The sequence below is a fragment of the Podarcis filfolensis genome, assembly GCF_964270895.1.
Source record: "Podarcis filfolensis genome assembly, chromosome: 3".
In the NCBI taxonomy this organism is placed as follows: Eukaryota; Metazoa; Chordata; class Lepidosauria; order Squamata; family Lacertidae; genus Podarcis; species Podarcis filfolensis.
Window position 1 is genome coordinate 78,566,601 of NC_139606.1, and position 13,353 is coordinate 78,579,953.

Consider the following 13,353-nt stretch of genomic DNA (forward strand, 5'->3'; position numbering starts at 1 on the left):
AATTCAGCAGTCTTCTGAGATGAGCAGATGGAAAAATGAGGAAGAGCCAAACTGCTCCATGACCTCTCCCAGTGGTTTCATGTAAAGTATAGGGTAGCGGGCAGAATAGGACCCTGAGGCACCAATGGCCAAGGAGTGGAGAAGAAATCCACTGAAATTGAAATTGATAATGGTTTTCTATAAGGACTAGAATCATCTTAGCACTGTGCCTCCCAGTCTCAACCCAGACGAGTCCTCAGAAGGGTACCATGAACAGTGATATTGAAAGCTGCTGAGAACAATATGGTTACACTCCCCCCACCCCCAGCATCCATTCCCCAGCAGAAGTCATTCTTCAAGATGTCCAAGGCTCTTTCTTTCTCCAAACTGAACCTGACTCCAGACTGGAAAGGATTCAAATAATCATAATCATTCAACATCATCTGGAGTTGTCTCACTACTACCTCTTTAGGTGTAGCAGGGATGACTCCATCCCTCAACGAGGCCTTCACAACCTATGAGGTCCACATACCCAGCTCAGCTTTGCAGAAAGGACAAGTATCAGTGGTAGGAATCATCCCTCCAAGCAGTTTGTCCACACCCTCAAGTTGCTTAATACAACTTGTCTCTCTGATTCTCCCAGGCAAATGTCTTCTTAGTTGTTTTTCCCAGCAGGGATTATTTGATAGGCTGGTTTTGGCAGAACTATGCTTTTTTCAAAAACAAAACAAAAACCACTAAGTGACATGTGAGATGGTTAGTTGACTACAAGGAAGGGTTATATATCCCCTTCCTACCTACTGGTTTTTGCCTTCAACTGCCCTTCCCCCTGAATTTACCTTACAAGAAAAGCATGAGGTTGAGCACCCTTGTTTTTCTTTTGAATTCTTGAACAAAGTCTAATACAGAGATGGAGAAGAAAACCTTTTGATTAAGTTCCAAAAATAAAGTAATGTTATAAAGTTTGTAATATGAAATCCTTTGTTTTTTATCTGGCTGGGCTGAAATCAGGCTTGAAAGAGTTCATACAGGATTTTGCTTTCCTGCGTAGTATTTGACAGGCTTTTGATCTCAATATTTTTTTCTAAGGGCTTTTGTTGTTTACGTAGGCATAATCGATGAGTTGTTTCAGGTAGATTGCACACACAAAGACCATTTAGGAAAAATGAGGGTAATGTAAACACTCTGTTTATATAGAGTGTTTTCTGGGAAAAAGAAAATGGAATTTCCAACCATTTCCAAACAGCATAGGAATTTTCTATAGGATATTTATATACTGCCTACATTCTTTGGCTTTCAGTTCAACAGCATATTTATGTTCTCAAATCTATTGTGTTGTGGTTGCAATGACTCATGGTAAAGGCACTAATTTGGACAGATAGAGAAAACTGGCAACATGTGGAGGTGAATCATAAGGAAAGTCATAGCAAATTAGGCAATTGCTTCTTTAACATTCTAAATGAGAAAAGGTGGGGAGGAGGGTACCAATGAACACATACAAACTGATTCAGAGTTTAGACCAGCAGTTAAAAATAAGAGATTATTATTCAAATGCAACTTTATATTCAATTACACTGAGAAATTGTGATATTCCCTTAGGAGACTTTTGGATCTGATTCAGCAGAAATAGCTTAAATTACTGAGAAAGCTTCAGGCTAGACAGTGGCTTGAAACCGTTATAGCATTCAGTTATCATTGGGTCAAGATTGCAGCTGAGGACAATGACAAAAGAAGTGGCATTGAGGCACAATGTTTCAGATGGCTTTTGAGTCCCGGTTTAATTGCTGCAGCAGAATTATTTCCAGAATGATAAATAGATAACCAGCAAAACAAAGCCCTGCAACTCTAAAAGCGTGTCTGTTTGGGGCAGTCATTTCTTTCCTTTTGATAGCCTCATCTTCATGAAAAATGAGTCATTTGGTAGCCAGGACCCATCTGATGTCACAGAGAAAGGAAATATCTCAAGAGCTTCACAGATTCCAAATGTGTAACTAGCAGAAGATTTCCATAATGGTTTCCAACCTCAGGCACTTTCCTCAGAAACCTGAAATCTTTTGAAATTAAGGACATATAACCTCCTTCATCAGAATGAATAGATGCAAAGCACAAGGAAGATCCATCCGAGGTGTCACAGGGATGCTGAAGTATTCAGATTAATGCTTGATCTTGATCTTTTAAGAAGTCTGCAGCACAAGGACAGGAACAGAGCCAAGTATTCCCCCCCCCCCAGGGCTTTAAGCATTGGTTGGTATCAAACCACTTTGGGGCAGCAACTCTGGTGCTTTCTCACCTTAAGCCTCAGATGCTTATAAACTTGCTTTGTCTTCTGGCAGTCTCAGCATTAGCTCTTGCCTGCCAGCTTCCAGATCTTGGCATCTAACTCCTTGTCTGACCTTCAGTGTTTTAGCTAGCTATGCTGGCTTTAATTCTTCCTTGTCTGTAACAATAATCCCATTTACTTTATGCGGTAGAAAATAGCTCTGTTTACCCCTAACTTGAAGCTTTTCTCCAACCATTAGTTGCTAAATGGCAGAGGATAGAAGACAATGTGGGACAGGCAAAATGGCAGCAATGTATAATGACTCCCTTATTCACCACAAGCGAGCAGTTTGATGCACCAGCCCTCTATCCATTTATACATACAGTCAGATGGGCAGGGTATTATTATTATTATTATTATTATTATTATTATTATTATTAGCTTTTGTTATTTTCTTTTAAATAATTGATCCACACACATACTTAAACAAAAGTCTGCCTATGTTCTCTACTTCCCATTTTTACCTGCACTACATGCCTCACATACATGTTTCCATCCTGCTTATGGTACTGGAGAAGTGTCAGCTGGTAGTCTCATTGTGTCTTACCCTCTTCACAAGGAAGCCTACTTTTGCAAAAATCTAAAATTATCCATCTTCCTCTAACGAAATGCATTGTGATGATACTCCTTTTCTACTACAGAAATGTAGTTGATAAGCTTGTTCTGCTTTGGATCACATTTTAATGGTGTAATCCTTTAGTACTTTCTGAAAATAAATTGGGCAACATCTGTCTCCTTTTTTATGGTTACAAACTGGATGTGTAAGATTGTATAAACCACCTAAATAGTCCTGGTGGTAAAACCTTGTCGCCAGTTCAAATAATCTGGTCAGAACAGAGTGATCTTGGAAATGAGCTAGCGATGCTCCCATATGACTTTGTTTACAGTGCAGATACATTTTCTAACCCACCGTTCTACATTAGTTAATCACTAAGCAGTGCTAGACTTTTAGCAGTGCAAGTTTCTTGGAGACAAGCACCGCATTTTTGTGGTAAGCTTTAGCATTTGTATTTGAGGAATACTTAAAATAAAATGTTAAAACACTGCTTCAGATAGAGTTATGCAATGATTTTCCCAACTGAAATCTACTTAACTTCAATCACAGTTCGTTTTAATTTAAAGTTGCAGGCTTAGAATGAAATATCTAGGTTGATCTTAGATTTGGCCATCATTTCAGTGGGTTGCTGAAGCTGGCGTGTCCACCACCCTTTATTTCTTTCTTTGGTCAAAAGGTCTTAGCACGATAGGTGGTCTGGTTTCTTTTTATCTGGCAACACCCACTGCAGATTTTTAAGGTAGTTAGGGTCAGCTGTTAAATTCTTTTAAAGATTTTTCCAAGAGCTCTATCTAATGGTGAAATTCAGAATCTGGACATAGGGCTTTTTAAATAGTCCAAACCATGTCTAGAAAAACCATGTTTTAAAAAGGTTGAGGTTAAACATGTGATGTAAACATTCAAGTTACATGAAGTTCAGAAGGCATGTACAATGGTTCCACTGCCTCATAACTGTGGCTTGTATCTGGATATACATATTCTGTCAAGGAGTGTGATACACATAGTTTCTGTGTTGCTTCAATTCCTTGGAACAATTTGCATAAAGTTTGCCCTATCTGCAACCAAGTTTTCCTTTGGAATTTGGAGGCTCCCATCAGGATTGGATGAATCCATCTTTATTTACAACATTTTGTTCCACACATGGATTTTTTTTTTAGTTTTGCTAGCGGATTGGGACTGCCTAAGACTTCCACTTTTTCTTCACCCCCTTGCTCTCCCAAGTCTGCTCTGGGAATTGCAGGGAACAAAAGAGAAAAGAAAAATTACATTGTGCCAGTGGAAGTCCATTCTGCTGGTAGATGGCCATCATTGGATGTCACCCAGTAAATTGTTCTTCTGCATACAGAATTGGTAAAGTTCATATTACTCAGAGATTTTGGACTGATCCTGGATGGTATTATAAAATATTTGATGTGGAAGGATCCAGTTTTGGGAGAATAAACAACCACAAGACAACAGAACGTTCCTTAATTATCATAAAGCATGATGACAATACTAAGCATCCTCGTTTCATAATACAGCTAAAATTGTTAGGAAATTTTCAAATGCCAATATTTGACCAAAATTCCACTTGTGAGGGATTTTTGTGGCAGTGCTAATTCAGTTTTCTGGTGACTGTAGATGCTAATACTGTAGTGATAATGGCAATGATGTATACAGGACATTTTGACATGGGCCATTTAGTCTTAGCACTATCGGTTTATACAGGCATTTTCTTTTTGAAGCGGCATACTGGTGCAAACTTGCCGTATATCCACTATATCTATCTATCTATCTATGGGGTGATGGTGGAATGAGAAACAAAGTGAGTATGTAAATATATTGCTAGGTCATTAACTTGTGGATGTGCTTCACATCTACTTTGGTGATTTGCATAACCTGATTCTTCAGTCAAGGTGTTCACCTACTGCTTTTGGTACCTATAACTTTTCATGTATCGAAAACTGCTTCTGGAAGTGATTTTGGTGTATTTTCTTTCACACCAAGGCCAAGTGCACAAGTTTAGTGCTCACACAGTGATACAGAGCTTTTCCTTTCAGAAGTGTGTAAAAGGAGGATTTTGCTGCTTAAGAAAATTAATGCTTAAATAAAAGCATTACACTTTATCTATAATCTTGTTCTCTATCTGTTGTTCAGCTAAAATTGACCATGAAATGGAAGAGAAATCCCTGGAAGAGACACATAAAAGGTGAGCAGACCAAGCTTCATATTCCACTAACATTCTCATAAGCTTCTATTTTTTAGGTAGTAAAAGGAACAAAGTCTTAAAGGACAAATTGTGATTCTGCCAATAGAATTTATAGGGTATTGCTTGGTATACGATGCTCTCATATAATATGCTAGAAAAGCTAGAAAGTTCAGACTCTTCCTAAAATTAACACAACACTTCCAAGAGGATTAAAACAATAATCCAATCAGGGCTTTGCATAAAAAAAGTGGGTCGTCTTCCTCAGACTAATAACAGATGCACAATACTTTTATTCTGTACTTTTGAGCTACCCACTATATACAAAGGAAAGTAGGGGGGCGGGAAGTTCCTATAAAAGTATTAATAATGTGGATAATTAAATGTGGCTTCATTGCAAAGTTAATTAGGCACATTAAAGCAGATACACTGCACAATTCATTATTGATGTTAGCATTAATGGGGCTTGTGTCTTTGAAGACTCTTCAGTCTTCTTGCACAAAATCTGGTTTCTTTTTTCTCCCTCCTTTTTGCAATTTTCTCAGCATTGTGGCTTTAAGAGCTTCTTTAATAGCAATGGAAAATATTTTTTTCTGAAAATTCACGTTTCCAAATCTTATGGAAATTACTCATGGAACTGCCAGATTTTTTTAAAATTACACTTTTGAAGAGTTGCTTGTATTATACTAGGAAATACAGTGGGACATGTTTTAAAGAATAATTGAGAATGCTAGTTCAGTATTCCATTTAGAAATCTGCATGATAATTAAGAATGCCACATTAAGTTCAATGCTTTAAACTGATTGTAGCAATAGTTTTCAGATTCCAGAAAGCAGCTCATGTTCATTGCCAGTGTAACAGCTGATGTGTACTTCATTTTTGCGTGATCTGTGGTCTGTTGGAAGACATTCACTGTTCAAAAACGTAAGGGGGGTGGGCTCATTTCCTTCATTAACTATTGTTACATTTCTGTTGAGAAGGGAAAGGAAGATTGTAGTAACAGAAAACTAAAACTATTTTTAATAAATCAGATACTCATGAAGAGGTGGGATGAAGTTCTGCATAGGTACCTAGTTGTAACTTAAAGCAACTTATAGATAAACACAATAAATGATGGACAAACATGATAAAATTATTAGTTACATAACCCTCAAAACCACAATAGATGTACCAAGGACTCTGATCAGCTATTTCCAATTTGAGCACCTCTTCTTTGCATTTTATTTCACAAAACTATACCACTGATGACTGTTCCAGATATTAAAAACTGCCGCAGAATGCCTTGGCAGCCTAAAGGACATAAGTATTTACGGCCAAGACTCCATCAGGGGTTATGGAGCAAAATGTGTGTACATTATGACATGTGCTTACTACTTACCTAACGATGATGAGCCTGCCTTGTACAGATAAGCATTCTCAAATATTTCATGTTCAATATTAGAGACAAGGGGACACTAGGCAGGAGGAAAACTCTGTGCTGTGCCTTGATGTACTGTATGTATATAAAACATTTGCTTGTATTGCAACAGTGAAATTGGTTCTTCCTTCTGCAGATCATGCATTAGTATATGAAAGTTTCTTTAGAATTCACCACACAAAATGCTTCAAACACACTTTTTTGGATAGAGGGTGAGAGGAAAGCTTAGATAAATAAGAGATTAGTTACATTCTGCTAATCATGGGTAAAATAATCGTGGGTGCATTGGATGAATAGATGTGCTAGTTGCAGTGATGGATTAGATGGAGGGTGATTAATGTGATTAATGTGGTTGGATTTTTTTTTCTTTTTGAAGTGACTATGTGCAACACAGTGTCTATCTCATGATTACATGTAATGGAGTTGCACAAAAATACTGATTCATTATTTGATATGGCGGGGAAATGGTAAAAAAAAAATTGTCTCTCTGTGACATTGTAAAACGCCAAGTAAAAATAAGTTATGAAATAGTAAACCTTTGCAGAATTCCTAAAATTACTTACGTTTTGAGAACAATGCTCCAAGTGTATTTTAGAAAAGTTCAGTTGTTTAGTAGATGAGCTGAAATGGAAAGTTAATCTTTCACACATAATGAAGACAAAGAAAATGGTATGTCTGACCCAGAGATTCCATAAAGTGTCTGGCTGTTCATTTGTCAGAAGTGAGATGTTTAACCGTTTCTGAAAGGTTGTATACTTTTTTATTTATTTATCATATTTAGCAGCTTTAAGAGTGTCAATGTGTGAAGTGTTTATTCAAGAAATGGATTTCTGGCAAACGGGCAAAAAGAAAAGTGAAATGTTTAGCTCACAAATAAGAGCATATTCTAAGATCTCTGAGTAAGTATCCTGAGATTAGAAGAAAGCACACAGGTCTGTGTTTATCTAGCTTACGCAGGCAGACAAGGAAGGCTCCAGACTGGTATTAAAGCTGAAGTGATACGGAATGTCTTCACCAAACCCCAAACAATTACATCACCCCCTGAACAATATTGATAAAGTGCAATAGAAAAAGACCTGGCACTTTCTAGTTTCAACCCTCACAGCTAACTACTTGAGAACCTGTGAAATACTTGACATGGTAAAGTAGGGGGGAAGTTGTTTCAAAGGGGTCACAAAGAGCTGTCAGGCATTACAGCATAAGGAAGGGCCATAGTTCTGTGACAGAGCGCATGCTGTACATAAAAAGATTCTCAAGGTCACTCCCGGACATCTCAAGGTAAGGCTGGGAAAAACTACTGCCTAAAACCTTGGAGATCTGCTGGCAGCCAATGTAGATAATATTGAGCTAGTTGGACTCAATAGTTGGATAGTATAAAGCAGTTTCTTATGTCCTTATACCCAAAAGACTTTTAAAATTAAAAAATACAAGCTGAAGATGACAGGGATTGAATCCGGGAACTTTTTTGTGTTGTTGGGGCTATGGTTCAATAGTACACCTGAAACTTCGTGTGCATATTCATCACATTCTTCAGAAGCTTAAGTCTGAAATTCAATCAGGTTGCATTTGTGGGTTGCCAGGCCAATTCATTTCCCTGCCTGAAACAAGGGTAAGTGCACTCCCTATACACATTCAGAAATTGACTGTCAGTGGGATAGCATTCCCCACTGCACATGAGGTCAACAGGCTAGTTTAGGGGTACATGGTCTCCAACAGAGAGCAATGGCTAGTAGGTTCAGGTGAACACCCTGAAGGCTACCACTGTTGCCCTCCCCCAGCATATATCTCCTGAGGCAATTACCTCCCTGCCTAATGCTAGGGCTGGCGCTGACTAATGTCAAAATAACTCAGCAGGCAGATCAGGCACCTTACAAATTTTCATTGTAATATATTCTAAATTAACAATCACATAACTAAGGAAATCCCAGGAATAAAGCAACTTTGAAAATAATAATAATACCCTGCCCATCTGACTTGGTTGCCTCAGCCACACTGGGAGGTTTCCAGCATATATAAAAACATAACAAAACATTACAATTTATACTCTGTTTTACCTAGTCTTAAACTCCAGCCAGTCACTTGTATTCTGTTCATCTCCACTTTTTAATCAGTCTCCAGTTTTAAGTGAAATTGTAAAGAGGTTGATCTCTGTTGATTGCACCCCTATCTGACTGGAGGAGAACAGGAGTCATGAGAGAAAAGGTAAATGAAGACACTGATATGCACATTTATCATGAGATCTTTCATTTCAAATCCAAAAAAGGTTATGATTCCTCATACCTGTCTTAGGGGAAAGAAAGAATTAAATAGTGAACTCTTGATTAGATCACATAATTTTTATTCCATGTTATTTCCAGTAATCACATTTAGTTGCATCTATGCTGTGTTTTATGTTGTTTGTGGTATGTATGTGTGTGTGAATGACAATAATTTCCGTAGCCGTGTCATGCCATTTATTGATTACATGCACCTCACTATCGGAGCTGCACACACAGTACTTTTCAATACATTCAAGTATATTCCTTCTTTGAGTGCTAGATGATATATAAACACGCTCTGCTGTTGTTTCCTGTAAGTGACTAAATACTACCGTTTGATTTCTGCACACTTGATTCATTCACTAGTTAAAACAACAGGAAATTTATACTTCTCCACTGCTTTTGATATTGCATCAGTTACTGTCTGAGAATTTATAGTAGCCAAAGTTCTTTGAATCAGCGATAGACTGACATATTATACTAACCTAGAACACATTTCTAAGCCACATTTCTTGTAGTCTGTGGGTTAAGTAATAGCTGGCATAAGAAGCAACTTTGGAATTGATTTGTCAATTTAATTATTTAATTTCAATTTTAATCTGATTCTCTACCCTGCCTCCCTTGTTGGCACCATTTTACACTCATTTTGAAATGTGTTCAAGGAATGGGGTGGAGAAGAGAGACATAATTTAGGATCTGGAAACTTCAGTGAAAGAAAAAAAGATTTCCCTTGGGATACTGCTCTTTTCCAAAGAGGAGTACTGAAACATGCACAGTTGCATGATGACACTTGCTATTGTTGTTTTGGTGCTACAACACTGGCGCTTCTTTTGCACAACGCTGTGCTCTAGTATGGCTACATTACTATGGAAAGGGACTTCCTAGAAAGCAAGATGGAACCAGGTGGCTCTGCCCCACTCTCCATATGTAACACTTCAAGCAACAAAATAAGTCTCTGGTTACCAGAACAGCAACAAAACAAAACAAAACAGTTCTCTGAATATTCTAAGTGTTGTGTTCAGGTGTACATCATGCAAGATAACATGCTGGAAATTGCAAATTTTGGAATTCAGAAGAGTATTTGACCAGGTGGCTCTGCCCCACTCTCCATATGTAACACTTCAAGCAACAAAATAAGTCTCTGGTTACCAGAACAGCAACAAAACAAAACAAAACAGTTCTCTGAATATTCTAAGTGTTGTGTTCAGGTGTACATCATGCAAGATAACATGCTGGAAATTGCAAATTTTGGAATTCAGAAGAGTATTTGAGAATTTCATTTTGAATCCATAAATGAATGGCCACGATATGAAACTTTTGATCATTAAGTCAGTATTGACATTGAAAGCCACTTCTTTAGAATTTTTCAAGCTTCTTGTATTATATAGATTTAAGAGGTAGAAAATCTACACATGCAGCACAATCTTGTAGGGTGGCTCTCACTGGACGTCTGCATTAGACTGAAAAAGGAAAACAAATCCTTATTTGGATATTCCCACATTAAGAAATCTTTCTGTATATGGAAAATGTGTATGTCAGGGGCCAGACATACTTAGAAACTTCCTCTCTGACAGCCTAGCTAGAAATATTTGTTTCTTTTGGAAAGCACTGGAAGATGCACTCTCCCATGTATAGTGTGAAATGGACCATCTAGTGAGAGGAGCTGCACAATATTCTTTTGCTGCATGTGAAGACCTAATTTTGCTTTTAATATTATGTTTTTTCCAATATTTTGGATTGTCTTTTCACAAAACATGCCCAAGGCGATGTACAGAAAATATAAGCTAAAGTGTAACTGAAGGCCCTACTTCAGGTGTCTCCAGTCTTCAAGATTTTGACAGTGGTGACAGAACATGGTGTTTTTTTGTGTGAAGGTACCCAGGTTGTGAAAAGCACTTCTCAGAGAAATTCATTTGACTCAGTCTCTTTTTCCTTTTCAGTACCAAGTTTATTCTGTTAGGTGGTATCCAGTTCTGTCCCCTCCATGGACAGAAGAAATCCATCAGTAGAACAGTCTGCTGACTTTCTGGAGCAGATTTAGGGAGGGACAGGTGGATCACAGAAAATTGCCTCCTCTGTTCCACTGATGGATGTCCTCATTCAGTGAAAGGGACAGCATCAGATACCGCACATTGCGTTTGCATGACCTGTTATTTGTGGGATATAGTTTAGGACTATTTTCATGCAATCTTAACAAACTGACTCTGACTCTGTGGCACTGGTTTCTTACAAATTGTTTCACTTGGGGCGATGGGGTTTTGTTTTGCATTTCCTTATTTTAGTTATATTTTCTTCATCATATTTTATTGTTAAATTTTAGTATTAAAATCTAGAGTTAACCTCCTGAATTGTTGAATGACAGGATATATATGTATGTAGTAAATTACTGGTGCGTTCAATCATATTATTCTGATGAGGATTGTGTTGTGTAAAACTGAAGCCATATATAGCCCTAATCAAGGATAAGTTACTATCTTTATTTATTTAAGGGTATTTAAATCTTTAATTGGTGGGGGATCTGAACTACTTTGAAATCCATGTAGCAGACATTTAGCCTCTGCCCTCCATAAACAAAACAGCAGTGTGAACAACCAATGACTTGTTTTTTAAGTAGGATTGAAAAGTCATGCTAGCTGAAGCAAAGCTGCTGACCTTTGCTGCCTCTGTTAATCCCTGACAGCGACCTCCCCCACCCCCACAATTTCTGCACCAGTGGTGGAAGCATAGGTACAACAGCACTCTTTGCTCAGGCACCCTTGAGATAAGCATCTCTAAGAGCTTTACAAACAATACACTACCCTGACAAAAACCGCTCTTCATTAGTAAGTGTTCCCAAATTGCTGATAAGGAAGTCGAAGTGCTGAAGCATTGTGACCTCACCAAAGTGACGTTGTAATTAAGAAACCCATGACTAGGACTGTGGAGTTTTGACTGTCGGTTTTGTTCTCTAATTGCAGCATTTCCACTGAGCACAGAGTCACAGCTTATGCTCCAGTGGGTCCTATTTTTATGGTCCCTGTATCTGGTAAATCACTACTTCTCTTTCATCCCCAAGTTTGCCTTTTTAAAATGTTCAAATTTTGTTGATTTGAGTGGGACTTTGAAGAGATCATGTCACAAGAAAAAATTGGATAACGAAAGACGGTTTCATTTACACATCTATTATTATTTTAAGAATCCCCATTTTTATTTTCACGTTCAGTAAAACTTCAAGTTCTGGACATTAGGAAGAAGTTTCTATTTAACACCTCTAAAAATCTCTCTCTCACACACACACAGAGAGACAGAGAGAGAGAAAGAGAGAGAGACTACTTACTTATGTACTTATATCAAGAAAAGGGCCCCTCAGAAAGGGTCCTAAAGCAGTTGACAATAAGCTTCAATCAAACAAATATATAAATAAAAACCAAATAACTAATGATCCTCTATCCCTGAAAATGCAGAGCTCCATATACATATGAAAAGTATCAAAAATTAGTAACAAACTCCTTATGGTTATTCTTTCACCTACTGTATGTATTATATATGTGTGTGAAAGAGTGAGAGCCTGATAAGATAACACAGAATACAAAGAACATGAGTTGTAGTTTTGTTGCTGTAAATATGTAGTCTTTCTTTCAGCTATAAAAGTTGTAATTTAAAATGCTACAAACCTTATGAAAAGAAAACAATGCATCATTCTCCCTCTCCCTCCCTCCCTCCCTCCCTCCCTCTCTCTCTCTCTCTCCAAGTACAAGGCTATGATCTTTGCCCTCAGTGTATTTTAGAATCTTCTTGTTACGAAAGGGCATGGGAGATAACATGCCAAACCTTGTATTCACCCATCTATTTTCTTTTTAAAAAATAAATGAGTTCTGTAGGGATCTTTCAACTACCATATATGGGAAACTTTCTCAGTACAAATGATTATTTTGAATGCAACTTTCCTGTGCTTGATAAACAACTTAATTCCTCAGGAGTCCTGGTTTTAAGCCTACTTGTATTGCAGCTCATATTCTACATATTTGTATATAAGTGATAGTTGTATATTATTTTTGACTATGTGCCAGTTTCTGACATTTTACAAATATATCCACTGTCGTAGAAGTGATCTAGCTGAGTACTTGAGTATTACTTGTAGCTGTTTAGATAAAGGGATTCTGCTAGGAGTTAAATGTCTCTGTGTTACTGAATCAGCTTTCCGTCCTTTCCCAGCAAGATTAACAGTGATCAGTGTAAAAGCCTGTCTTGCCTCCTTTGATCCCGTAGTATTCTTAACCAAAGCCTTCACGTCTCCAGTAAATGTTACTTCTATTTATCAAACTCATTGAGCATTTATTTGTGGGAGTTTCAATCTAGTCTGGCTTCCTAATTGTTGAAAAGGCTTCAGATAGAGAATTATGGCTTATTGTTATCTTACATTTAGACATAGTGCCTGGAAAGGCTGCTTTGAATGTGATGCTTTTAATCTTGTGCATCCTTGGGTAAACTTGGTGTTGTTCTGTGATGCTATCATCCCATTCCTAGGACAGCACCAGACTTTATATGGCAAACGTGATTGCTGCATGTATAATGTGCACAACTTGTGAAGTCTGGAAATAATAGATGCAGCTTTAAACATTCGTTTGTGTGCATGTTTGGGCATCAATGTCAGTTCCC

At 37.7% G+C, this 13,353-nt stretch overlaps 1 protein-coding gene across 1 annotated transcript in view; it reads left to right on the plus strand.

Moving 5' to 3' along the window:
• FMN2 (formin 2) overlaps positions 1 to 13,353 on the plus strand; it is a 161,971-nt gene that overhangs the window by 131,154 nt on the left and 17,464 nt on the right. Inside the window, exon 16 of the mRNA XM_083605979.1 lies at positions 4,992 to 5,043. Within this exon, the coding sequence (XP_083462105.1) occupies positions 4,992 to 5,043 (52 nt within the window). The remainder of the gene's footprint in view (positions 1 to 4,991; positions 5,044 to 13,353) is intronic.